General features: G+C 42.5%; 4 protein-coding genes across 8 annotated transcripts; 3 read left to right on the forward strand and 1 right to left on the reverse strand.

The window, feature by feature from the left end:
* Window positions 1–179: 179 nt before the first annotated feature.
* On the forward strand, window positions 180–7,870 carry pgghg (protein-glucosylgalactosylhydroxylysine glucosidase). Of its 3 annotated transcripts, none has more exons than XM_047595947.1 (14): window positions 180–877; window positions 3,069–3,349; window positions 3,433–3,643; window positions 3,720–4,155; window positions 4,223–4,342; window positions 4,825–4,956; window positions 5,034–5,145; window positions 5,402–5,474; window positions 5,559–5,695; window positions 5,777–5,910; window positions 6,607–6,702; window positions 6,772–6,869; window positions 6,961–7,184; window positions 7,535–7,870. In XM_047595947.1, the coding sequence occupies exons 2-14, from the start codon at window positions 3,106–3,108 to the stop codon at window positions 7,609–7,611; spliced, it is 2,094 nt and encodes a 697-aa protein (XP_047451903.1). In that variant the 5' UTR covers window positions 180–877; window positions 3,069–3,105; the 3' UTR covers window positions 7,612–7,870. The 3 variants fall into 3 exon arrangements, with proteins under 3 accessions (XP_047451903.1, XP_047451902.1, XP_047451901.1); XM_047595946.1 differs by lacking the exon at window positions 180–877 and adding an exon at window positions 2,284–2,622; XM_047595945.1 differs by lacking the exon at window positions 180–877 and adding an exon at window positions 2,284–2,536.
* Window positions 7,871–8,523: 653 nt separating this feature from the next.
* On the forward strand, window positions 8,524–18,214 carry LOC125015243 (inner centromere protein). 2 transcript variants are annotated; one of them, XM_047596951.1, is made up of 21 exons: window positions 8,524–8,711; window positions 9,487–9,635; window positions 9,787–9,897; window positions 10,000–10,580; window positions 10,700–10,742; window positions 11,083–11,143; window positions 11,233–11,350; window positions 11,553–11,583; window positions 11,717–11,804; window positions 11,891–12,031; window positions 12,442–12,459; window positions 14,703–14,812; window positions 14,917–15,037; window positions 15,132–15,242; window positions 15,363–15,511; window positions 16,065–16,185; window positions 16,680–16,778; window positions 17,080–17,115; window positions 17,257–17,319; window positions 17,407–17,563; window positions 17,916–18,214. In XM_047596951.1, exons 2-21 carry the CDS (start codon window positions 9,496–9,498, stop codon window positions 18,089–18,091), a joined length of 2,475 nt encoding a protein of 824 aa, XP_047452907.1. In that variant the 5' UTR covers window positions 8,524–8,711; window positions 9,487–9,495; the 3' UTR covers window positions 18,092–18,214. The 2 variants fall into 2 exon arrangements, with proteins under 2 accessions (XP_047452907.1, XP_047452908.1); XM_047596952.1 differs by lacking the exon at window positions 12,442–12,459.
* Window positions 18,215–18,623: 409 nt separating this feature from the next.
* fth1b (ferritin, heavy polypeptide 1b) lies at window positions 18,624–20,770 on the forward strand. 2 transcript variants are annotated; one of them, XM_047596954.1, is made up of 5 exons: window positions 18,624–18,666; window positions 19,560–19,663; window positions 19,756–19,902; window positions 20,088–20,213; window positions 20,290–20,770. In XM_047596954.1, the coding sequence occupies exons 2-5, from the start codon at window positions 19,562–19,564 to the stop codon at window positions 20,446–20,448; spliced, it is 534 nt and encodes a 177-aa protein (XP_047452910.1). In that variant the 5' UTR covers window positions 18,624–18,666; window positions 19,560–19,561; the 3' UTR covers window positions 20,449–20,770. The 2 variants fall into 2 exon arrangements, with proteins under 2 accessions (XP_047452910.1, XP_047452909.1); XM_047596953.1 differs by lacking the exon at window positions 18,624–18,666 and adding an exon at window positions 18,837–18,983.
* Window positions 20,771–21,235: 465 nt separating this feature from the next.
* best1 (bestrophin 1) lies at window positions 21,236–25,459 on the reverse strand. The gene is made up of 10 exons (XM_047596762.1): window positions 25,323–25,459; window positions 24,850–25,137; window positions 24,256–24,350; window positions 23,939–24,172; window positions 23,608–23,762; window positions 23,431–23,508; window positions 23,059–23,211; window positions 22,886–22,966; window positions 22,647–22,798; window positions 21,236–22,561 (listed from the first exon to the last, which is right to left on the reverse strand). The coding sequence occupies exons 2-10, from the start codon at window positions 24,999–25,001 to the stop codon at window positions 21,490–21,492; spliced, it is 2,172 nt and encodes a 723-aa protein (XP_047452718.1). The 5' UTR covers window positions 25,002–25,137; window positions 25,323–25,459; the 3' UTR covers window positions 21,236–21,489.
* Window positions 25,460–25,786: the final 327 nt, after the last annotated feature.

The raw sequence follows: 25,786 nt of genomic DNA on the forward strand, positions 1-25,786 counted from the left end.
TAATAAAAAAAAAAGTGTGTTTGTAACGGATGTTTTCGTTATTATCTACTACCCTCCACCCTTATTACAGCTAGGAATTTTTCTTTGTCTTTGTAACGTGCCCCACTCAAGCTGCTTCTTCCTTTTTCTTTTTTTTTTTGTGGTCACCTGTTTGTTTTCCGTTTCACACACACTAGCCTCGTATCATCAGCGTGAACAGTGTCAGTTTTTCTGTTTGCTGGTAGCCAGATGTCCTCCATCACTGGGGAGCTGGAGGGGAAAAAAATCAAAAAAAAAAAATAGCAGAGCAGCTGCAACACTGAAATGCTCACCATAAGCCTAACCGAGGAAACGGGGCAACGCAGATGTATTTACAGTGTGTTTGCGCTGTTACATTAATCTACTACTGCTCCCAGGCGGACCGTACATCATGTGTGGCTTCACTGACATCGGTGTCGTTACATATGCTGGAGCGTTCAGACATCTGGGTGAAGCTGCGTGTGTTTTTTGAGCTCCTGTGCGTTTTGCTCTGAAGCCTAGTTAACAAGACTCGTCCGTCTGTTTGTCTCATCTGAGGGCAAAGAGATGGACCACTGTCCTGCAGGGTAGAAGCACTGACAACAAGCTGAGCTCCTAATAAGGAAGGGCAGGCTGGCTGAGGCGCTCTCTCTGTAAATATCCCTCAGGTCTGAGAAAGACAGAGGAAGGGAGCTGGGGAGGAAGAGGGAAGCGGATGGATTGCAGCCTTATATGGACAAAGCACTGCTTTTCCCAGGGTTTGTGGCTCTAACCCCGGCATGATGCCAGACGCCGCATTAGCGGCTCCTTGGCGCCACCAAGAGGGACGACTAATGTGTTGCTACAGTTGAGCTGCGGGCGAAGAAAACAGACTGGAAAGGTATTAGTTTCTGAGACACTTAGAATTAAAATAAAGCAGAGGCAACACTCTTTAAAATCGGGAGACTACAGCTATGATGAAGATCCCCTCAAGACCTCCCATGAGGCTGCTGGTTATTTGCGTGACATTCACTTAGCGGTGTTATAATGGAGCCATTACTGAAACTGAAACAGCCTTAAAGGTGGCTTTTATTTTATGGCGTACTTCTTTTTTTGTTTTTGTTTTTTGTTAGATGTAATCTCTCTCTGTGAGCTTGGACTTGGTTGCATGAGCGTATAACAGATAGTGGACGGTAGGTTCACATTACTGCCAGTATATGGAAAAATACATTGTGTTTCTTCAGGGTCAAGTTGCTACGAAGGTACTTAAGAGACATATTTGGTCAAAATTGAAGGAGCTGATGTGACTTATTTATCTAATAAAAGTCTCTCATTGAACCTTCTGTGTCTGTTATAGACAGAAATACAAAGCCTGGCATATTTTCTAAAGCTACCAGAGAACTCAGCGTGAGACAGACAGTTTGTTATTGACACTATAAATACAACTGAAACTTGAACTGAATTCTGTTCATACTTGTGTTTATCGTTAAAACACACAATGAAGCCACGAGGCTTAACAAAAATGAATTAATTTCCTTGTTCATAAAATAGTTGCAAAGCCAAATAATCTCAAAGCAGTTATAATCCTGTTTAATTCCCACATTCACTTATGAACGACGTTTATCTTTACTGCTTTGGAGTCTTATTTTTGTGGATTAAAATGTTATGAATGGCAGGGTGTGAATCAAGCTGCTACCAGCGCTGAAACACTCATTTGATCAGAATAATACAAAAACAATACAGTGCTCCAATTAAAAATATATGAGTAAAACACCTTAAAGAGAAAGGGATCAGAAAGACAACGTAGGTGAAATCAAGTTCATCTGAATAACATGAATGAGATCGGTCTCATTTCTTCAGACTAGCTGTTTAAAAGCGTGACTGCATAAAGCGAATGTCACAGTCAAGAGTCAGAAGGTAAAAACGAAAGGAGGCTTCAGGAGCAACTGGTTTGCCGAGGAGAGCCGGCGTGATTTAGTTTGGAGAGAGTGACGTGATACCTCTGGTGGAAGACGGGATGCAAATGTAAACACTCTCGCTGTGACCTGTAGAGAATTTTTACTGCCTCGGCCAAGTGCTGCTGCTTTTTTCATACTGAATATGTAAGCATGAGATGGCAGCCTTTCAGGCCCGTGACAAGGCTGGCTATTGATGTCGCTATGCACGGTACAAAAAGTTCACATGACGTTTCAGTCACATCTATGGTGCCTCATCTGTTGATGGACTGTGCCACCAGGTTTACACAGACCTCATCCTCCGCATTAAATCCATGCCGTGTTTTTCAGCAGACCAGAAACGAGTCCAGGTTTTCTGTGCAGCACAAAGAGCACCAAGTCTCCCTCCTCCTACAAATGAGGAATTTACCACAACTTAGATGAGCTTAAACAACAACTTTTGAGCTCTTCACAGTCTCTAGATCTGAAATGAGAGATTGTTAACTGTTTTCGTCAAGTTAAGCTGCAAAGAACAAGCAGTTTGGGAACTTCTCCGGGTTTTTCTTCCACTTTGGTTTTTCCCGCATTCCTTCCTGTTGCAGAAACAGATGCTTCTTCCTGTTCACGTGAGACTGAAACATTCTCACTGTTGTAGTGGGTTTAAGGGGATCATGCAGGAAGTTTGTGCAGGCCGCTGACAGTGGGACCTGAAGTTAGTTGTGTGTATTTGTGTGTGTTGCCATTGAATGTCTTCAGTCTAATCCCTACATTTATTTTAATTCTAATTTTATTCATTTCTTTATTCATATTAATGAACATACACATGTAAATATGCCAGACTGCAGCCAGAGGCTAGTTTCCATCTGTAGTCCCTCAGCAGGTTGATGTAAAGTTAAACCGTTAAATTTAATGAGGATTTGTTCAACATTTTACTGATTTTTGTGTTTGATTTTTCATTTCATATATTTCCAGCTGTCTGCACGACACATTCAGGTTACACTTGGGCTCGTCTTGTGACACAAAAGTGTCAAAGTTCACAGCCCACAAATACACTTCACTGGCATGAACCTGTGAGAATTAGCGTGTGCAGATTCAGAGTAAAAAATGTATCACACTCTTGACAAAATATTGAAGTTTTCACGCGCTTCATTCATTCAGCTGAAGACCTGTTTTAAGTGAAGACCACCTCCTCGCCATGTCCTGTGACACGGACCCTTACATCTTCACCACCGACACTCTACCCACTGACCTCCGCTTCCTGCCTCCACTGGCAAATGGGCTCCTGGGCTGGAGGGTGTACAACAACATCATGCACATGGGTGGTGTTTATAATGGAGAGGGTGGACGTTGCCACAGAGCAGACGTCCCCTGTCCTCTGGCTGTTAAGATTGAGACAGATGAGCCTGCCCAGCACACCTACAGCTTGGACACAGGCACAGGTGATCTGTGCTCGTCTTGTCGCTGGCCTTGTTTCACGTTGTGGAGAATCATCACTTACAAACTATCTCCTCTTCTCCTCCAGGCATTTTTACCCACACTCTGAGCTCAGCCAGCGTAACAGCCTCACAGGTTTTGTATTCCCACCGGTACCACTCCAACCTCATGGTGATGGAGATTCTGCTGGTGCGTCAGGTGACGTCTCAGGAGCCAATCACCATCAAGCTGGTCAGCTCATTCACACCTCAGAGCAAAGACATTGTTTTCGAGTCTGGTCCTGATTACAAGGGAGGAAGGTAAAGATTAATATGGTCTTTTAGTTTACACTACAAGTACAGACTATAACACAGTCTGCACTCGCGTCTCCCACAGCCACATCCAAGGACGGACCAACACAGCCGAGTTCCCTGGAGGTTCCTGTCCAGAGGTGCACCTCATCTGGACCCATGTCCTCCCCACTCTGACGCTGCTACCAGAGCAGAGCCAGGCTCGTTGGGGCTTCATCCTGGTTGCGGCCAACAGCTTAGACTCTGCTAAGGCCGGATATGATAATGGCCTGAATCTGATGGCGACCGGCGACCTGCGTCCGTCTCATGAGAAGGCCTGGAAAGAGCTGTGGCTGCAGAGCAAGGTGGAGGTGGTCGGCTTGGACAGCCTCAGCAGGGCTGTGATCGGTTGCATGTTCTACCTCCTCAGCGCCTTCCCGTCCATACACGACACCTCCAACTCCTTCGGTGGAGTCAGTCCAGGCGGGCTCTCTAATGGCGGGGCGGGTCAGGACTACTGGGGCCATGTTTTCTGGGACCAGGTGAGGCTAGTGGCAGCTGTTGTGTTGAGTGTTTGCGCTGTGTAATGACCCTGCCTTCCTGTGACAGGACATTTGGATGTTTCCTGGGATAGCCCTTTTCTACCCAAAGCTGGCCCGAGCTGTGCTGGAGTACAGGGTGGGGACTTTAGATGGTGCTAAAGACAACGCCCAGAAGCAAGGCTACAAGGTATGATGATCAATGGGATCCTACTATAGGTGCATCCTAGAGTTTGACCATTTAACTTAACTGAAATGAATGACCAACACATCTGGAATAATCTGATATGCTGTGAAAGATAATCAGGAGGACTGAAACCTGCTATCTGTTCCTCACTTACTTGGAAAGCGATCATAATCTTAATTAATGTTTTGCTCGTCCTGGTGCATTCACAGCGCCTGGTTTTCTTCATGTGTTCTAGTTTGTCTGAATGTTGTAGCCGTGTGTTGTAGCCTTGGAGTCATGCTAATGGTCATGCTCAGATAAATGCCAGCTTGATTAGCTCCAAACTGATCACCGAGTGTTGAACCAAATGCACCTGCAATGGTTAGTAAAGTCAGAACTGAAATAGCAGCTATAAACTATAGTCTGACACCGTGTGGTTGGATGTTTGTTAAATTGACAACAAAGCACCGTCTGAGTCTTCTAAAGAAAAGATTCTATCTTTACAGGGTGTAAAGTTCCCATGGGAGAGTGCTGTGTCAGGGAGAGAGGTGTGTCCACAGGATATTTATGGACAACAAGAGATTCACATCAATGGAGACGTCACGCTGGCCTTCCAACACTACCTCTACCTCACAGAGGTACGCTTGTTTATCCTCCCCTCACCGTCACATGACCTGATTTACACTGATGGTTTTCACTGAGCCCTTTGTTGCAGGATCTGTCCATGTTCAGAGAGGGACAGGGCAGTGAGGTGATCTATGGCGTGGCTGATTATTGGGTTTCCAGGGCAACGTGGCACCCTGACGAACAGAAATACCACTTCCTAGGTAAAGAGCATTATTAGAAACATGGTACTTAGCATCCACTGAATTTATTTAGTCTAAAATGAAAGTATCTTTCTAAACCTGCTCTTTTTGCTGTTTTTTTATTAATTATTGATTTTTTTTAAGCTGCATTTGAAATTTGAAATTCCTTAAATAATACATAAAGAATATTCAGTATTATCAGTAGTAGTAGTTGTAGTAGGAGGTAGTATTACTCGTAGCATTTCATTAGGAAACACTTCACTTTTGTTGCATTCAGGTGTCATGCCTCCTGATGAGTATTACTACAATGTCAACAACTCTGTGTTCACAAACACAGTGGCCAAATTCAGGTACTAGTATTAGTGTTTAAACACGTTACTACGTCAAGTTTTCACTTATGATATACCAGTAATACCAAAATGTTTTTTTGTTAGTCTCCAGTTTGCAGTAGAGTTGGCTGATCGCCTCCAGCACCCTGCACCAAAGGAATGGGGCCAAGTGGCCGAACGCATCAAGATACCATTCGAACAAGAGTCCCAGTATCATCCTGAGTTTGATGGCTATATTAAAGGTTATGTTCACACTTTTTCTGACACTGACCCGCATAAGAAAATCAAGCATCCATAACATCTTTTGTGTGTGTGTCACCCAGGTCATCCAGTGAAGCAGGCCGACACGGTGATGTTGGGATACCCTCTTGGGTTGCCAATGTCCCCAGAGGTTAGGAGGAATGACCTCGAAGCATACGAGCCAGTAACAGACCCTAATGGTCCAGCCATGACATGGGTAAGAAAGAAAGACACAGAGTTGGATTATCAACACAAAGTTGGTGCTAACAAAAGACTAAATAGCAGAGCAGTCGTGCGCATCCAAGGTAAACAGGCGCTGGAACAAAAATCAAATCTTCAGAGAGTCTGAAGAAAAGCATGTAGCTCAGATGTGCTAAATAAATGCACTTAAAGAGGGACTTTCTTTTGCTTCCTGATGCTAACGCAACAGTGTCATAGGTTTTCTTTCCTCTTAAATGTACAGTACAGGTCAGATTTTTTTCCACTTGTACTACTAAAACAAAACAAATGAAGCACTAAACTTTAATTTGTAGTGCACTTAAAAGTAGTTCCTGACAGTGTAGTAATGTTGTTGGATTATTTGTTTTTCCAACTTTGTAGAAAACTTTTCCACTCCTTTTCTACACAGTGTGGCTGTGTGGTTTTAGTTGCTAACAAGCATTGTATTTGAACGTGCTCATCGCTTTTATATGTAAAGTCTAACAACTACATTTATCAAGTAAATGTACAATATTTATTTAGAAAATAAAGTATTAAGTAACTTCAAGTAGCTCAGAATTGTTTTGTGTAGAGTAATGTGTGAGTAAATGTATGCCGTCCACCAGATGTCAGATACAGACGTCTATATTTAAATTAACATGAGCAATAAAGACCTGCGTGTCATCGTACTAATGCTTTTCTTTTCCATCGTCAGGGTATGTTTGCCATCGGCTGGCTGGAGCTCGGGGAAGCTGAGAAAGCTCAAACTCTGCTTGAAAAATGCTTCAAGAACATCCAGGGACCGTTCCAGGTATCAGTGCAACACCCACATCATGTTAAAATGTTTTTACAGTGAATGAGGGATTCTCTCTCCTTACAGGTGTGGAGTGAATCATCGGACGGCTCTGGTGCGGTCAACTTCCTGACAGGCATGGGTGGATTCCTGCAGGCTGTGCTGTTTGGTTACACTGGATTCAGGTCAGTCGTCAACGCTGCCACCATGCTCGGTAAAGCGCACAAAATATATACACAAGACAAGGCTTCGCCTAATGTGTATTTTTCTTTCTAGAGTTCAAAAGGATTGCCTGGCCTTTTCCCCACTTCTTCCTAATGACATTGGTGAGCTTTGTATTCGTGGCGTGAACTACCTGGGCAGACAGATGGACTGGCTGCTGAGGAAAGAAGAAGTTCATATCATACTGAGGGAACAGACGGGAAGCGCTGGCAACACTTCGTCTTATAATCTACAAGTTGTTCTGAAGGCATCAGGAACTAAAATCCCTCTGACACCAGGTAACACAAAGGTTAAGACATGCAGTTATAGCTGTCAATTTCTGTTCAGAACAAGGTTTCTCATTATATTTTAAAGATATAAGGTAAGAAATTAGGCCATAATGAGCAAAATTAGTCTTAAAAATAATAGATAGCACTTCCAGTCTCCATTTAATAAGAGCAGATGTGGCAGGCTTTCATTACAGGGCTAGCTTACATAATGTCTCCCTGAAAGATCAGAAAACCTGAGCCTGCAGGGGTCGTCAGAGACCACTACTGTAGAGAATACGTGTGCAAGTCAACCTGAAATGTGATTTGAACTAATATACTCCTGTCCACATGTGTCCAAACCTCTCCATCTATATTTTCAGGGCAGCCTGTGACTTTTCCTCGAGAACCCGGGTGCATTTGCAAACTGGATTATATACCTGCCTGCTGGCCTTTTTGAAACAGGAGCATCCATTATCCTACAAGATCCACCTGCGGAGAAATGTCGACATGTTAAACAAGTTATTTTATATCAATGCTTTATATCAATGCTACTCTTACATTATGTGTTACCATTCCCTTGAATAGATACAGTATGCGTGTAGTTCCTTTAAAATGGCATTATTCATTTTTGACTGTAGCTGTCTGTAGGTCACAAATATGGATTTAGAAAATGTTTGTTTTGGTTTAATAAAAGCAAAAATGCACTAAGAAACAAACAGTTCCTGATTCTTTTGTTGACATATTGTTTAGAGATTGGAATAAGACTTAATGCATTTCAGCTTGACTATTATAACATTTAGCAACACACATATAAGCATGGTTTGCAATTCATTTTCATTATTTGGAATATTTATAATAAAACAACAACATGCCATACAAAACCATAAACCAGCAGAAGTTATGAGTCACTTCACCTTGATGAGCTGGAGCCCCAATCTTGTAGCTTCGTTTTCTGGGAGGTAGCAGCAATAATGTTAAAGTTGGTGAAACATAAGACAAAACACATTGGTTGAAAAAAATACATAATGCAGTGCACGCCTTCTAAAATGGCCTCCAGTGGTTAAACTTAGAGGTTTCTTAAAATATATTTTGACGCATCAAACGTGCATGTGTTTAAGTCTCGTGGGCGGGGCGGAAAAGTCAGCCCAACGTGATTGGCCCATTTAAATCTGTGCCGCGCCGTAACCCCGCCCCTTGCTTCCGTTGGGGTTGCACGATTTGTATTCAGCAGTCGCCAGGTTTCACACCCGCACCGACCATCGCTATTGTTTCGAAGGAAGACTCCGCCTTCCCGGATACTGCAGTTTGCAAATCGAACAGCTCCTGCCGTCACCGAGCTCTCGGATTGGCTGGCGAGGTTTGAACGAGTTATAAACGGTTTCAGCGGGCCAACTCTCACCGGACTGCTGTTGTCATTTAGAAGACCCGAGACATGAGAGAGGAAATACCCTCGTTTTAGCACATTTATTTTCACGCAGTTATGCGATTGATTTAGCGTTTAAAGTTATCAGAGGAACGAGCATCGCATTTCCGTTTCAGACACTTGGGAAAACAAAGGTAAATATTTAACGTTGAAGTTATTTTTTGCTTAGCTGTTTAACGTTAGCTGCCTAGCATTGTCCCGTTAGCCCTTAAAGACACCGAAGAACAGACATGAATAAAAACGTTATCGGCATTTAAATTGATCGATAGTGTCTTAGAATAACTGTTAGTACAGTTTCTAGTAATACTTGACAGTTTAATGTTGTGTTCGTCGATCTCTTAAGTGGTAAATGTTAAACTAAGCTAGCACGTTATTCTGGAGACGTTAGGTCTTTCCTGCTCCGTCATGAATGGTGCACCAGGAAAGTAAATATTAGGCTGATGTAAATAGTCTGTTTTATGGCATCTCGATCTGTCAGCGCTGCTGTAACATGACAACAACAACTTTACTTTATTGTTGCTGTGAAATAAACTGTCCACGAAAACGCGCATGCGCGTGGGTACTACAAAAAATGAAATTTGACTCCAAGTGTTAATAGTGTTAAAAGTCTTATAAATAGCTTTCATGTAGCATTAGTCTAGAACTGGCATTCACTTGAAATTACAGTTTAATCAATAGATAAACTTGTCTGTTCTTGTCAACTAAAGGAACCTGTAAGGTCTGTGTCAACCCACTAGACTAAACTATGTGATATTACATTTGTAATAACATCATATATGTAAAGGATTGATACAGTAAACATTGGGTTTTGCTGACCTCTCAGGTTAGGACAGAAATCAAAACGCCCTAACTGTCACGTCATGCCTGTCCCAGCCTGTCCTGATTTAATTTCTCAATTTTTCTCTTCAGGCCGCCACCATGAAAACTGTGTTATCAACCGTGCGTTCCCTCATGCAAATCTTTGATGGCAAAACCCAAGATTTCAACAAGGAGATTGACAATGTCCACATGGTATGGCTTGAAGAGATTGAGCAGGAAGCCAGTAACATGTTCTCGAGGTATGTTTGAAGTAATGTCAACGGTCTGTTGAAATTTTTCGTGTTTAGTTCTTATCACCTTTAAAAGCCACATTTTTTATGTACAGTTCTTTTCTGCATTTGTCTTTCACATTTTCCTAATGAAGCAGTTTTTTTTTTTTTTTTATTTCAGAGATTTTAATACTGAACCCGAATTGATGCCAAAAACCCCATCACAGAAAAAGAATACTCGCAGGAAACGTGTATCTTTGGGGCGTCAGGAAGAAAATCAGTCGAGGCGAAGGTTAGTCTTAAAGTCTAAAATTTCAATTCAGTTCCATGACACCGTAGAAATTTGACATGTCGTGCCTTTGAAGCTCTACATAAGTTTTCCTTTCCCTTCTAGATTTTCCAAGGGAAAGCGCAGTAACCTCCGTGGCTCCTCTGTCAAGTCATTGAACTTCATCACTGAAGAGGAAGCCGTTCCTGAGGCATCCACCTCTGAGGCAAGCAATTCCTCCCAGCCCAAACGCTCCACTCGCAAGAACAAACAGACAAAGCCTGAGGTGGTAGAGGATGTGAGCCAGCCACCTCAAGCCAGCAGTGAACCGGGTGAGGTAAAGAACAAAAAACCAGAGCTGGTGGAGGAAGAAGCAGTGGATGAAAGTGATGCTAAAGGCCAGTCCCCACCTAAGATGCCCCTGCCTGAGCTTGTTGTCAACATTTCTCCCGAAGAACGCTCGACTGCCGAGCTCGCCCAGAAGCCAGAGCCGTCTCCTGGTCGTACGGCTGCTAAGATTGCAATAGCTGGATCTTCTCAAAGTTCAAGGCGTAGCTCTGTTCGCTGCTCCCTCAAGCTCCGTCACTCACTGGCAGGTCTGCGCCACAGCATGACGCAGGAGGCCGTTCGCCGTTCCACGCAACGCTCTATGATGAAGAGGAAGGCCGCTCGCATGGGCAACTCAACCTGCAGCAGCAACACGGGTGGTGAGATAGAATCTGTAGTTTATTATCTATTAATCACAGAAATGTGAAATGTTGACAATTATCACGCACTTTGTGTCTTGTTGACCTGTGGGTTTTTCCCCCCTCTCTCTATATTGTAGATGACTCTTGCATGGATTCTCTAAATGAGGACAATGGAGAAATGTAAGTAAAGAAAGCAAAACAAAAAACAGTAGTGCATCCTTTAAAAAAAAGTTTGTTTTTAGGCTTTGAAAAGTGGGGTTGGGCTTATTCATTCTATTACAGCAGCTGAAGCATGTTGTACAGGTTTTATCAGCCCGTGATGAATAAACCATGGTCCCAACATCTTCTAGGACACATACACTGTAAATCGTCCACTGTTGAGACTTAATTGTCTTACATCATTTTTCACATTTGTTCATTTTTTTACCTGCACTGTAGAACCATTCACTTACTGGTGAAGTTACCTAATTGATCTTTAAGTGTTTCTTACGCATGTTCATGTGTCTCTGTGTTGCTGTAGGATGTCAGAAGCTGTGCCTGCAGACACGGTGGATGATGCGACACCAGAAAAATCTCAAGAGGTAAAAACGCAGACTTTTATTTATTAAAAGATTTGTGATTTCTAATTGACTTCAGGTGATATATATACGTTTTGTTTTGTTCTAAACAGTTTGTACATCCATCTGTTGGTCGTATTACTCGTTCTGTGGCTGCAAACTCTCCCACGCTGGCTCCTCCCTCACTGTCACTCACTGTGTCCAAAGTGAGCACTCCTGACAACAGAAAAGGTATTTTATTTGTTGTTTCTAGGTTCTCTACATCACATTGTTATGAAATTTGACATAAGAGTGTAACAGGATAAAATTATGAAGTGACAATCTTTTATGTGGGAAACTTCACTCTAACACTGAAAAATCCTGTTCATTATGTTTTGAAAATCTTCTCAATATGAATGTGTGTTAAATGCATATTTGCATGTTTGTGTTTCAGTTGTCGCTGAGACTCAACAAAGTTCCCAGAAGTGAGTGCTCTTATGGTTTGGTTGTTGTCCTAAATGATAGATTAGTTAGTCTGCAGTGATGTTAAACGACAAAACATACACTAATCTAAATGAATTCTGTCTTGTTTTTTGTTTTTTTTCCTCATGTCTTTAGGCTACGGCGCAGTACTAAACGCAAGGCATCAGAAACTGTAGAGGGAAGTCCTCTGAAGAGGTCTCCTCCCCCCAAGAAAAGCCAAAGTGTAAGATGCAACCGCCTTCAAACGTTGTGTTAAAGAAATTGAAAACTAGGTGGTTTTCTAAACAAACACTGAACCTCTGTTAACAGGCGATCAGGCCCCACATGAAGACTTTCCTCCACACTGTGCAGAAGAATCAGTTGCTAATGATGACTCCAAATTCTCTTGGCCGGACGGCTGTGATCAGGTCCTTCATCAAGCACACCACTCCTATGAAGGCGGATGCTAAGGTAAACCACACACTTCTCATGGCGCAACGTAACAACATAGTTGTACATTTCCAAAACTGGCTTCATGACAAAACCGAACCGATTCATGACTCTTTTGAATTTAATTTGATAAATAAAATTAAATATTGACCAAATACACTTTACATCCCCAAAACTTTCTTCTTTTTTATTATTATGGCAGCTGAATAATTCTCACTGGATTTTTTGGGGGATTTTTTTAATATATTTCCTTTAAAATCGTCTTGATTATGTGTTGTTGCAAGCTCCAAAATATTCTTTGAAGATAATCAAAATTACCAATTTGACAAGAACGTTTTTACATTTCAAATAGTTTTTATTTTGGATAGCATTTTTGTTGAGTATCAAATGATGTGGTCCTCTTATTTGGATATCTCTTCTCCCCTCCTCAGTTTGATGCTGGTATAGTGGTAAGTGTAATGTCGAACCGCTGTGTGTTGTTTGTGGGCATTTGCTGGTGTCTAATAAAACCACCCTGCGTTTGATTAGATGTCTCCTCATGTAGCACATCCTCTAGTGAAGCCCCTTTCCCACTCCCACGTTTTAAAAACATAAATCTACATCATCATCTTTTAGGAACATATCCTGAATTTGGCTTAAATGAAAAGTGAAGAAGCAACACACCAGGATAAAATTCTCAAAGTATTCAAAGTCTGTAAGACTTTATACTACATGTTATAGATGGGACCCAGACCTGAAAGCACATCCCAGTATCTGAACAGTTGTACAGGGTCCATGTGTGGAAGGGGCTACAATATATGTGTTATCTTCACCATCATTTCAAGCTGCATTTGGTACTTGGTTGTTTCTGATCACATAGGTCACTAATGGTCATTCTTGGCTGGCTGTCATAATCTAACAAGCCTTCAACGCATGTAAAATTGCTCGGGTGACCTCACTCTCGGTTGACTTTCAGTATTTGGTCAGAAAAAAAAAATTAAAATAAAAATCCATCTTAACCTGAAGCTTTCAGATCACTAAGTAGTGTTGTTGGCACTAGTGACACCAGGATTTTAATCGTGGGTGGACTTCCAAGTAAAATGGATGGGCCAATTAAAATAGTAAGGGGGGGAAAAATGGTTTCCCCTTCATCTGCATTTCAGCGCTTTTCTGCAGCTCTGAGCTGAGGACAGCGACACAAGTAGCTTCCCTGTGTGGCTCTTGTATCACTGTCCAGCTTGCAGGGAATCCGCCAGAAATCATTTCAGAAAATCAGAACTGTATCAGCATGACTTGTATAAACGATAACAAATCAAGTCAGCTGATTAATAATCACATATGCACAAAATTCAATTTGAATTTACTGGTGGGACTTGGGGCTTGTTACAGCAGGAGACAGTGGGGCTTAGTGATGAACGCAGAAAGAGTTTTCTGATATTCCAGTGAATCAGTCAGTTCCTTTTCCCAAGCTGGACGGTAACTCGTCACTCATCTTGCTTAAAACAGCAGGAGTTTCCTTCATCTCAGAGCTTTTCTTTTATTTTTTGTGAATTTAAATGAAAAAAAAAATGAGCTGCTTGACTTTGCTATGTTAATTTTAGTTTTTATTAGCTAATAGCTGCCACCTGTTTCTGTCCCAAGCTTTTTTGCTTGAAATGCTTGCGCCATTCATTTCAATGGATCACTTCCTGGTGATGATGCAGCCTGTGAGTGGGCACAAGCTGCTGATTGGCTGATAAGCTTTCACTGAAAAAGTACCTCGGGCTGAGCAGCTAGAATGAAAACTAATGGTGTATCCGAACCTATGCCCGGTTCATAGGCAACTCGCGTGACACAGTGATGTGTGTAATACATGATTAGTGCCTCCCACGGTGATGGATTGTATTACATGCTTCGCTGCGTCGCTCACATTTGCTGTGAACCAGGCTTTACTCACTATGGGCCTGGGCCCAATAGTAACGGGTGCTTGTTGGTGATTTCTGTGTCACTTGATTATGATGAACCGGGTGAGGAGATGATATGGAGGTTCATTCATCTCCGGCGAGATTTCTTGTAACACATGTTAACTAAATTCCATAAGCGGTTCCTGGACAGGTAAACACAGATGTAGTTAATACATTTAAAAAGTAGTTTAAAACAGTTTTTAAACACATGACTGAACTCTGAAAGGTTTTAAAAAAATATATGATGGATTCTTATTTCTGTTTACAGTGGGTTTTCCTCATTAATGCACTCTGCTTTGGATTATTTTGATGTTCATTACCTTTAAATGACCATTCTCGCAGCATGTTTCATCAATATCTTTTACCTTATTCTCAACTTTCCTAAGTAATCGTTGAGAAATTTTAGTTGGCATTTTTATCTGTTCAGCAAACAATAACATTTGACAAGCAAATATATTGAACAAAGCTGTTAGCTAAACTAGCTAAGCCAACATAGTCAACAGATATTCAACTATATTGAGTGTCTTTGTACTTCCAGCAATTACTATTGGACTTTGGAGGTGGATGTCAGGCTACAACACAGGGATGCAGAGAGCCCCGCTGTATAACTGATGCAAAACTATTTGATTTATCTGATTGAAATCATCAGAAAATTGCTAATAGTTCCCAGATTTAAGTGTCACAGCCTTGTAAAGAATCGGAGAGGACGATCAAGAATCATAATTGTTAAAAAACACACAATACCAACCGTATGTTCTTCTTATTTTCAGGCGAAAGAGCGTCGCAAACTGGAAGCACTTAAAAAGAAACAGGAGCAAGAGGAAGAAAGGATGAAGAAAATGGAGGAAGAGAGGAAAAAGAAACAGGAGGAGTTGAAGAAGTAAACACTGAAAACTTTTCGCAGTTAACACACACTGACTGAAACAATGGAGTGTTTTGCTTGTGTGTACACTTTAAATTAATGTAATTATGTTTTTATTCCAGGAAGAGGGATGAAAGGATAAAGAGAGTGTTGGACGCCAAAGTAAAAGAAGAGCAGAAGGAGGAGGAAAAGAAAAAGAAGATTGAGCAAAAAATGGCTCAGATTGGAGAGAAAAATGACAAGGTATGTAACATCTGGTTCCTCTGTTTTTATATTTGCCTCAATTTAAAAACCAAACCTTTGTGTCAGATATTTGACATTGTACCTCTCAACGCAGCGTTTGGCAGATGAGAAGGCCAAGAAGAAAGTGGCCATAAAACGCCAAGAAGAGCTGGAGCAAAAGAAGAAGTTGGAAGAAGAGGCGAAAAAGAAAAAGCTTCAGCAAGCTGTAAGTTTTTTTTATGGCCTATTTTTGTGAAACTTATTAATTTTGCACACTTTGTAAGTGTAAAGCCAGACGCGCTGGCCATTGCAAATAACTTTTTGTTGCGTGGTTTTAAACCTAAAGGAGGAAGAGAAGCGGCAGCAGGAGTTGCTGGCGAAGAAGAAGGCCGAGGAGGAGGAGCAGCGAGCTCGTAAGCAGGCTGAAGCTCGCAAAGCGCTGGAGCTGAAGAGGGAACAGGCCCGTGAGAAAGAACGACTCGCTGCTATTGAAAGGTTAGCTGTTGTTTTTAATCCTCCTACAGGAGGGATTAGAGCAGAAGATCTGCATCAAACCGGTTCCAGATAAACCAAGATCATTCAGCACTGAGAAGCTGAACGATTCTGTGTTTACCCAGTATCTACTAATGATCATCCACTAAAGATGATAACGACATAATTGGTTTCACACAACTGTATCGTGCTTTCTCTCTCTGCACTGTAGTTACACTGGACAAATGGAAAAAGCGAAGGCAATTTTCCCACAGCTTACGTTGAAGCCTTCAAACTAATAACAGAAACTCCCATTTTATCTTCTCCACCAGCTCTGCAATTGTTGGAAAACTACTCCACCGGCCACATAAAAAGCATTTGATAAAATACTCCAGTTAACTGTATCAAGCTGCATCGACAGCTGAAGTAAAAACAAATACTCATTTTGTCAGCATTCAACAATTGTTTTATTAATTGTATGGATAATGCACATATTCATGAAGAAGAATACCAATAACAGTACTTGTATTGATAAAATCCCAATGTTACTGAACTGACTTGATGATTATTTTTCCAGGGAGCGAGTGGAAAAAGAAAAGGCTCTGGCTCTGCAACGTGAAGTGGAGAGAGCAGCGAGGGAGAAGGAGATGAGAGAACTGGAAGAGAAAAGGAAGGCACTTGAGGAAAAAAGAAAACTGGTAAGAAGCTTTAAGTGTCTAAGGTTTTAGCAGTGCAACATAAAATTAGTTTTATAGTGCGAGGGCGGCACCACCGAACAGATTTATACACCGGCACTGAAATAAGATGTGACATCTGAAGTCTGTCACTTATCTTTAATTTGTTGCCAGGTACCAGTGATTTATTCTGCAGCACAGTCTGTCTCAACTTTATTCATACATTGTATGTTTGACAGGTGGAGATGAGCATCGGTTTATAACGTCAATAAAACGATATTCATAAAACCTGTTGACAGAAAGACCAGAGGTCACACTGCTTAGTGGCACTGTACCAGAAAATAAAAATAAAAAAAACAATAAAACAATAATAACTGGTTGTTGATAGATTTAGGACTGAACCCTTTTTTTTCTTGCATTAAGAACTCTGGTAACCTCTCATAAAATTATCAACCATTGAAAATCTTTGTTTCTTCCGCTGCTCACTTTCCTAATCAATGTGATTTTTGCTCCACCAGGAGGAGCAGCAGAGACTGGCTGCAAAGGAGAAAGCGGTTAAAGAGTTGGAGGCTGCTAAGCAGAGAGAGGCTGCTGCTAAACAGGCTGCTAAGACACAGGTACACAGCCAGATAATACTTAACCTGTCGGTCCACTCGCACAGTTAGACATTAATTCAAAGATTGATTACAGGTTACTTATTATTTATTTATGAGGGGCAGTGTTGCCTTAATGAAACTTTTTCTCTTCAGCACTTTCAAATAGACTTTATAGTGTTTAATAGTGTCATTTGGATTATCCACAATATTTTTGATGAACAGACTTGGTGCATTGTACAGTAGCAGGATTAAATGAAAACTGGAATGAGGATATGTTGGTTATGTAATCACCTTTTTTGTCCTTTTTCTGTCTGGACTAAAGGCTTCTGCTGCCCTGAATGTGTCTGTGGATATGGAGGTAAGATTATGACATCTTGGATAAACGGACACAATGAGGTTAAAGTGTTTCCTCAGCTTTGTGTGTAAGATAAAGTCACAGCCTGGCATCTGTAATTGTTGTTCAGCAGTGGTGATGACACTTTGCATTATATCATTTCAGCGTTCGGCCATGACCACGCCCGTGAAAAAAGGTGCTGGCCTCAATGTAACCGTGGATTTGGAGGTAAAATTCAGTGACTCATATTTGAACCACACACGATAGTTTCTCATCATAAAAGCTTCATAAAAACATTTTATTCTCCTCCTGCAGCAATCCACGTTACAGTCCTACGACATCACTCCAAAGGGGGGGAACAAACCCTTGTCTGTGTCCAAAAGTGCGGAGGATTATGGAATGGACCAAAACAGCGACGACTCCACTGACGATGAGTCCGCCCCGAGAAAACCTGTTCCGTCCTGGGCAGAAGGTCTGTATGAGCCGGTGCAGCCGTCTCCTAGCGTTTTAGTTTCTCGTAATGTAACGGATGCTGCGTTTAAATGGAACATGGTTGTGTACACAAAATGTTTGGCAATCAAACAGTAGTTTGAGGTAGGAACATTTTCCTCAGACTTAAATTAAAAGTATTAAATTATAATACATAGTATAATAGCTTGTCATTTAGCTCCACCGCTCCACCTCAACAAACATGTCACAACACAAATGCCCCCCTTTGAAAGCAGTGTTGATCCAGACTGAGTCATCCTCTGTGTGATTGTGAATGTTACTTCCCTGTTGGCTGCGTTTAAGCAGACATTTATGATTTATGTTCTCCCTTCCAGGTGCCAGTCTGCAGCAAGTGATCATAAAGCAGTACTACAACCCTCCTGACTTGGACTCTTTCTTTGGCATAATCGAGCCACCGAGACTGGAAGACATATTTTGCAAGAGCAAGCCCCGATACTTCAAACGTACCAGCTCTGCAGTGTGGTACTCGCCTCCATCTGGAGCCAAGTAATGTCCGTACACTGGCACTGACTTGTGTGTGTGTGCGTGTGTATATATATATATTTACACTGCTGTAAAAAGTTACATTTTTAAGATCTTAAATAAAGTAATGTTTTGTTTTTTTTGTGAATGATATTTTTTACATTTTGTGATTAGGGTTTTTACATTTGTTTTCATGGCATGCAAGTTTTAGTTTTTAGGTGGTGTTACAGTTTTTTGATTTTCGTTGTGTGAATGCAATGAAACCACTAAGGTGAGCGGTGGTTCGGTTTGTTGTACCAGTAAACAACCATGACAGCAGGCAGCGCACATCAGGAATGTGGCTGCTTCTCAAATTTATGGATGTACTTTGAGTAATTACATGTCAAGCCTCTGCCATATTAAAGGTTTGAAGTTAATTTGTCACCCAGCTGCTCATAAATATGACTTTGATTCTTCCTTACAAAATAAATGAAACTGTAAATACTGAAGTTGGATCATCGTAATCACCTTATTTGCTCAGAGGCGGCTGTGGTGCTTTTTTTTTTTTCTCCCACGGTTTCCAAGGGCAACAGTGAACGTTACATCTGGACGGTAGGTTCGATGGTAAGTTTGATGAAACTGCATTTGGTCCTGTTTGATTAATAAAAGGAAAAAAAACACTATACATGGACAATTAACATGTGATTTAGAAGCCGCCGAAAGGTAAAAGCGTTTACTCTTCACTTTAGGTTAAAGTATGGACTTTAATTTATGCCTTCTTACGCACATGTAACTGTTAACGTCTGTGCGCTCTCTTACAGAGCATGCGCGTTAGCTGACCGTTAGCTACCTAATCCACAACCACAACACAACTGACTCTATTTAGTTAATTCAATTAAGCTTTATTTAATTTCGTCAAGGGCGAGAATTTGTCGAACCAGGTAGGTTCAGCCTCCTAGACGATCTGTCTGTGGTGGTATGTCTATCGGATGAAGTGATGCAGATGTTGTTGCTAGTAGTGACTGCCTTAAGATAGCATGTTTGCTTTATTGATGACACTTAATCTTAATGAGTGTTTTGAGTTTGGAGCACAGTCTTACAGAGCTTTTGTTACAAAGTAGGTCTTCTATAGACTGGATTAGCCACCTAAATAGTTGTACTTATTCCCCCCGACCTCCATTTATTAGGTTAATGGCAGGAATCTCGGAGCCGGTCTGTCTCACGCGTGTCTCGTATGGATGAATGGCTACAATTGAGTGATCGAAAGGGTTACTATTCACTTCATTGTGTACTGAAATATTTTTCTCCTAGGGAATAATTCCGTGTAGCTGCAGCAACACATGCTGCTGTTTAGTGTGAATAATGTATGGGGTACGGTTGTATATTATCTGCGTCTAGGTTATTGTTTATGCGGCACGTACTGCTTCAGCTGACCCTCCAAGGTCTTGACACACTTACATAACATAACATGTAATGTACAGCCTTGCAGTTGCTCATTAACTTATTTACTGTAATAGACATGACTTCTCAAATCCGACAAAACTTCCACCAAGACTGCGAGGCTGCCATTAACAGACAGATAAACCTGGAGCTCTACGCCTCTTATGTTTATCTCTCCATGGTAAGAAATGCTTTCAAGTGTCACGTATCCCAGTTCAGTGTTATTTTAGAGATGAGAAGTGGTTATATAATGATTTCCTCCTCGGTTTTTAGGCGCACTACTTTGAGAGGGATGACAAAGCCCTTCCCAATTTAGCAAAGTTCTTTCACACACAGTCCAAAGAGGAACGTGAGCATGCAGAGAAGTTCATGAGTCTGCAAAACAAGCGCGGAGGCACAATTTTTCTGCAGGACATCAGGGTAAGGATGCTTTCACAGATAGAAAAATATATGTGTAGTGCAACATAAAGCTGGAAGTAATGCTTTTCATTATACGAATAGAATACCAAGTATGTTCTTCAAGCTCTTATATGAGTTTTTTTTAACCTGCTATTGAAAATCATTTGAAATCGATCATGAATTGTAATAAATAATTTATGTGCTAGAAACCTGATAGGGACGATTGGGGGAGCAGCCTGGAGGCTTTGGAGTGTGCCCTGCAGCTGGAGAAAAGCGTAAACCAATCCCTGCTGGACCTGCAGAAAATGGCCACTGAACACAATGATCCTCATGTAAGGAGCAAACCATGAGAAACGACTTTGATTTTTAAAATGACAGCCTAACATGTTGTTATTTCTCCCTCTGCAGATGTGTGACTTCATAGAAACGCATTTTCTGGATGAGCAGGTGAAATCCATAAAACAGCTCGCTGACTGGATCTCAAACCTGCGCCACATGGGAGCCCCTCAGAGTGGCATGGCCGAGTACCTCTTTGACAAGCACACCATGGCTGAAGAAGGAAGTTAAACCAAGCTAACGATCGTCCTTCTCACTCCTGAATCCCGACAAGTACTGTATATGATGTGTATAATAAGCTGTTAAACTAGACAACCACAGACATCACTTCACATTACATTTCAGGCTGTACAAGATGTTTTATAGAAATAAAGTCCGAGCAAACCTAACATTTATTTTATGTTTTCATATATTGTTGTATTATTGTATGATTATGATAACTACATTGTTCCTTCTGTCAGAGTGATATATCTACAGATCCTGGACCTGGACGGTGTTACTTTATAATGCACAAGATTACATTGCATTGAAAAATACATTTATTATTTACTTACTTCGCTAATTGTCATTAATAATTGTACTATTTTTTTTTTTGTTGTGTGTTTTCAGGCTAGCTGCTGTTACTTTTCTCTGTGTTGGACATTTTAATTTAAATTTAGCACATAAAAAATAAGACACACTTGACATATACATATTTTAAGAACACATAATTATATTGAATTTATTCGCCCACATAATCAAAACTTAAAGACTCCACTATTCATTAGTATATCTTATCTATCACAACCAGTACACACTTAAATGTGGAAATTGTCTCCTAGGCTGTTTCTTCATTGGACAGATTGGTTTGCAAGTGCTTTGTATAGGCCTACATTTGTATAAATGTGGTCAAGTATCATTGTAAAATAAGAAAATAAAGTATACAAATAAATTCAGGTTTTAGTTTTTATTAAAAAATAACTTGACTATGACAAAAGAAGCCATAACATTTGATGAGTAACATCAAATGAGCAACGATGTTAAGACTACCGTAGGTTACGGATATACACATTTTGGCCTCTTGTCACTGTAGAGGAAAAATTTTCTTTGATTTTTTCCTTTACATCTTGACCATTAAATCTCATAAGGTGCTTTTAGCATTACAAGTAGTTTAATACTCGGTGCTTGGAACGAATAATTTTCACGTATGGGCAGGCTGTCTCCAGATGGAAAAAATCTCAGAAGCAACATGGCCCTTGCTGTTGAGAAATGTTTTAAATGCTGTTTCTTTTCTCAGTCGTGCTCGCTCCCTCCCGCTGTCTTGCTCGCCCCTCCGTCCACCAGGACGCCCAACAGGTCCCCTTCAGCCAATGAGATTCCTGAATCATTGGGTGAATTCTGCTGATTGGTTTCTTGCTGCGAAGGCGCTGAAGTGGAAACTGTGTTCATGTTATTGCTGAGCCCGCCGTTGGTGCCCCCATTGCTCGCCCTCATGTTGCTGCTGAAATTCCCATGGTTACTAAAATTACTCTGACTTGTACCGTTGCAGAGACTTCCCGTCGTGCCGGCACCGTTGGCGCTTGTTGCATTAATGCTGCTAGAGCTGCTGTTGGGATTACTGGGATTTGCTGCCGCTGCGCGAGATGGAGGAGTGAACGAGAATACCCTTTCTCCTCCACTCCCTGCGGCCCGAGCGCTTGGGGGTCCAGCCTGGCTCTCAGCCGGCGGGAGGGTGTCTAGAGTGAGGCGAGGAGGCGGGGGCCGCCTCGACAGCAGGCCTTGTCCCGGTCTGAGCTTAGATATTGGGGAAAGTTCAGGTAGAGGCTCGGGGAAGGAGAAGGTGGGGGCGCTCTGCATCTCGCCGTCCTCACTCAGCCAGGGGAAAGCAGAGGACGGTGGTGGGGGGATGTGGTTAGGGGTATCGGGAGGTAGCACCTGCGAGCCCGCCATTGGATGAGCGAGGGAGCTGCAGCTGCGATCCCACTCGTTTTGGGTTCTCCGGGCAGGTCGGGGTCGGGGCAGTGCAGGGGGCACGCAGTGGATGGGGGTTTGTGGGCAGCTGTAGAAGCCCGGTCTCTCATACAAGGGCGTGGTGGAGAAAGCGTAGTCGGGGTCTCGCTCCTGGTTCAGAGGCTGGCGGTTTTGAGTCAGCGGAGCCTCCTGGTGCAGGTAAAGAGGGAAGCGGCTCAGTGGAGCTCCAGGGCGGCGGCGCAGCAGAGAGACGCGGGAGGAGCGAGGGAAGCTGGGGGAGTGGACACCGAGAAGACGACCCAGACCTCCAAGCAGCGGGGTGGAGTAGTTGGCTTCCTCGTGCTCTTTGATCTGCTCCAGATTGGACTGAAACTCCATCTCCTCCTTAGGAACACTGGGTTGGGTCAAGAAGAAGGTTAACCTGGTATGAAGTAGGATATTCAAGAACCATCTGCCAGAAAATAAGAACATTGGTGAACCTGATATCCAGCGCTGAGCCCATGAAGGAGGGTTTGCGGTGTTCAGCACTGGCAGCTGTATATGGAGGCCGCGGTTCAGACTCATTCCAGTACATGTCCTTCTCAACCAGCGGCAGGCTGTCGTACATCTCATCCACAGACAACAAGGACACCTGAGACACAATGAAAACCAGGTCAAACAGGGCAGACACTTCCCACCTTCAGTGATACAGTTTACAGAGACTAGGATAGATCCACACCTGCAAATTACGATCAACAAGCCAGTTGGTTTCAAAGTCATCGTCGTCTTCGCCAAAAGGATTTATGAGTTGCTCAGCCACCTTAGGACATGAAAACAAACAACCCCCTCAGTAAAGTCCACACATGGACAGATCAATAAAATGCCTGTGTCCGTGTCTCAGCTGTCCCTCACCTTCAGCCAACCGACATAGAAGAAAAACTGCAGCAGGGTAAAAACAGGCAGGTAGAAGTCCAGATCGTGACCAGGGTACCCCTGAGCTGGATCCAAGAACTGACGACCGATGAGACAAGCCAGGAAGAAGCTGTAGACTGCCACGGTAACCACCTGATCAAAAGACATTCGTCAAGTCTGGCAGAGATTCACAGCAAGAGATTTATTTACCAAGTCTCTACTTGAGTTGTTTCATTGGTCACATTTTTGTCGATCAAATGCATTTTGATTAAGTCAAGTGAATCATTTGAGACCTAATCATTAGATGTTATTAATTCATTAGTACTAGATCACTATCACTGTCTATTTCAGTCAATACGGTATCAACGAAACCTGAGTATAGACAAGAGGCAGGCTGATCCAGTCATAACCGTACAGCTTCATACACTTTGCCCGTAAACTATTCAACTCCTGAACAGAGGGGGAAAAAAAACAGGTTCATGAAAAACCAGAAATTATTTGCCAACCACAAATGAAGACGCCTTGAGACACGTGTCCATGAACACGCACCGTGAGAATGGCTGTGAGGGCCACGTCGTTGTTGATGCGACCCTCGGTCCGTGCTCTCAGAGCCAGGCTGACGAACCACATGCAGGGCACCCAGAACTTGTTATGAGGCGACGGCAAATCTTCCAGGTGCCTCAGCTCTTCTGACGTCATCAAACCTGAGAGGCACAAATACGAGAACAACTCACCCGGAGCTCGGCTCATAATCTCAGTAATTATGTAGTAACGTGTAGTTGGAGTTCACGGATTCTTCAAGGTTTAGCTGGCACCTCTTGATGTGTTTGGAAGGACCAAGAACAACAACGGGGGGAGTTTGGGTGTTTCCACATCGTACCTGCCTGCACCAGATGCTCCATGGTGGGGAACCTCTTGTAGACGGCCGTGCTGACGGAGCGGTAGATGAGAACTCCAGACAGGTTGGCGTACCTCATCAGAGTCCTACGAGTCAGCCGGGCGGACTCATCTGCCCCGCGAACATGACCTCCTACTAAAGCCGCCAGGCGGTCTGGCCAGGGTACGTTCTCATACTGGCCCCACCAGCGGGACACGACCAAGGTCACGTAGAAACCTGAAAATGAAGAACAATGTGGCAGATTTGGATCATGGCAACGATCAGCAACAGGAGACGGGAAACTGTCGGCCCAAACTCACCCAACACAAACGACACAGGGATGAGCTCTGCGTAGCGGTCGCAGTATATGGAGAGCTTCTCAAACAGCTTCCTCTGGTCCTCGTTCAACACAAACCTGTTGAAAAAAACATCCGGTGAGTCCTCAAATTCACCAGTTCAAAATCACTCTGAGGAGATCTGTGACCAAGACCTTGTGCTACGTTAACTTGTCTAATCTATTGTCAGTGTTTCTCATATGAGAGAAACTAGTTTATAACTGGAATGTGTGCAGGGAGTGTGTATCTGTTGATTAAATACAAAGGTAACAGATATACAACCGTATAGTGGCCTGTATTAGAGAATCTCTATCCCATAAGAATCCACTTTTAAGACCCTGGTAGATCACAAAGCAGACTGTCATGCTTTAAAGCATTGGTAATGAAAGCAACATTGTGTTATTCCATTTATGATCCTCTGAAGCTGATTCACAGACATCTTTAAATCCCCTGATCCCACTTTGGGGACCACACCTTGGAAACGAATCAGTAAACAGACTAAAAGAAAGAAAAGAGTGACATTGCACCGATCACTGGTCCCGAATGATAAAGTTCAAAGATCTTTCTCTGAAACATTACCTATAAACAATACTGAAGAAGGAGTAGAGTAGGCTGAAGATGACGAGTTCTCTGTAGACTAGTTTATAGATGCTGCCCTTCCATCTCAGGAGCAGGTGAAAGAAGGTCCCCAGACCTGCATCAGCAACTCTGCGGGAGTACGTCACTGTCATTGCTGCTTGCTGGCCAACTTGCTGGCTGGCTGTGGCCAGACATGAAGGAAACCAGTGTGGTGTAGTTCTCTGCGATTCGTCTGAGCTCCGCCTCTGCAGTCAACCTGGATCTCATAAGGCCAACATGCTCACAGATCTAAAGGATAACAGTTATACAACAGTTATATTTATTATGTAGTTTGTAATCTATGTCCACTTACACTTAAATTTATATATTTCTTAGTTTCTATCAAAATAATCCTCTACCTCCGACTTGAACTTATTAAAGCAAAACAAAATAAAATGTGTGAGAGTCACAGCGGCTCAAATTCACCCACTTACCACTGAGAATGGAGGCGTCTGGCCATCGTGGTCGCTGTGGCTCTAGATGTGTGGCGTCGGCGTCCGGGGGGGAATGTTGGAGAAGGGAAAGCAGGAAAGAAAAAGAGAGCGAGGGACTCCTACACCTCCGGTCACTTGATGTGTTAATCTGTTTCTGCAACAAAGCTGCATTGTGAGGCCAGGTCCCGTTAATCTGAACAAATCTGAGGACAGCACAGCGGCCGCACTGCCACAAACAGGTTGATTTAAGGCGCGAACACTGAGTGGATGTGTTGAGATTAGAAATGTGACTCTATGAACCAGATTTCAGCAAAGTCTGATTTATTATTTTAAAGCTTAACACACAGGCTTTAGCGTTTCTCCCTAACTCTTGCTGTGTGGAACACACATTTCTGAATGTAATCTCATCTCTGGATTGCAGCTGCTTTCATTATTTCTATGTGGAACAGTTTCTCTGTATTTGG

This window comes from Mugil cephalus, chromosome 10 (genome assembly GCF_022458985.1).
Source record: "Mugil cephalus isolate CIBA_MC_2020 chromosome 10, CIBA_Mcephalus_1.1, whole genome shotgun sequence".
Classification (NCBI taxonomy): Eukaryota; Metazoa; Chordata; class Actinopteri; order Mugiliformes; family Mugilidae; genus Mugil; species Mugil cephalus.

What these genes read in the sequence shown, in the direction of transcription:
- pgghg (XM_047595947.1), top strand. Translation starts at nt 3,106, where the DNA reads ATGTCCTGTGACACGGACCCTTACATCTTCACCACCGACACTCTACCC. An exon ending in ACTACCTCTACCTCACAGAG is followed by an intron (nt 4,957 to 5,033) that starts GTACGCTTGTTT and finishes CCTTTGTTGCAG; the next exon opens with GATCTGTCCATGTTCAGAGA. An exon ending in AACACAGTGGCCAAATTCAG is followed by an intron (nt 5,475 to 5,558) that starts GTACTAGTATTA and finishes TTTTTTTGTTAG; the next exon opens with TCTCCAGTTTGCAGTAGAGT.
- LOC125015243 (XM_047596951.1), top strand. Translation starts at nt 9,496, where the DNA reads ATGAAAACTGTGTTATCAACCGTGCGTTCCCTCATGCAAATCTTTGAT. An exon ending in TTGGAGAGAAAAATGACAAG is followed by an intron (nt 15,038 to 15,131) that starts GTATGTAACATC and finishes CTCTCAACGCAG; the next exon opens with CGTTTGGCAGATGAGAAGGC. An exon ending in AACAGGCTGCTAAGACACAG is followed by an intron (nt 16,779 to 17,079) that starts GTACACAGCCAG and finishes TCTGGACTAAAG; the next exon opens with GCTTCTGCTGCCCTGAATGT.
- fth1b (XM_047596954.1), top strand. Translation starts at nt 19,562, where the DNA reads ATGACTTCTCAAATCCGACAAAACTTCCACCAAGACTGCGAGGCTGCC. An exon ending in CTTATGTTTATCTCTCCATG is followed by an intron (nt 19,664 to 19,755) that starts GTAAGAAATGCT and finishes CTCGGTTTTTAG; the next exon opens with GCGCACTACTTTGAGAGGGA. An exon ending in CTGAACACAATGATCCTCAT is followed by an intron (nt 20,214 to 20,289) that starts GTAAGGAGCAAA and finishes CTCCCTCTGCAG; the next exon opens with ATGTGTGACTTCATAGAAAC.
- best1 (XM_047596762.1), bottom strand. Translation starts at nt 25,001, where the DNA reads ATGACAGTGACGTACTCCCGCAGAGTTGCTGATGCAGGTCTGGGGACC. An exon ending in TTCTTCAGTATTGTTTATAG is followed by an intron (nt 24,351 to 24,849) that starts GTAATGTTTCAG and finishes TTTTTTCAACAG; the next exon opens with GTTTGTGTTGAACGAGGACC. An exon ending in CCCTGTGTCGTTTGTGTTGG is followed by an intron (nt 24,173 to 24,255) that starts GTGAGTTTGGGC and finishes CTTCATTTTCAG; the next exon opens with GTTTCTACGTGACCTTGGTC.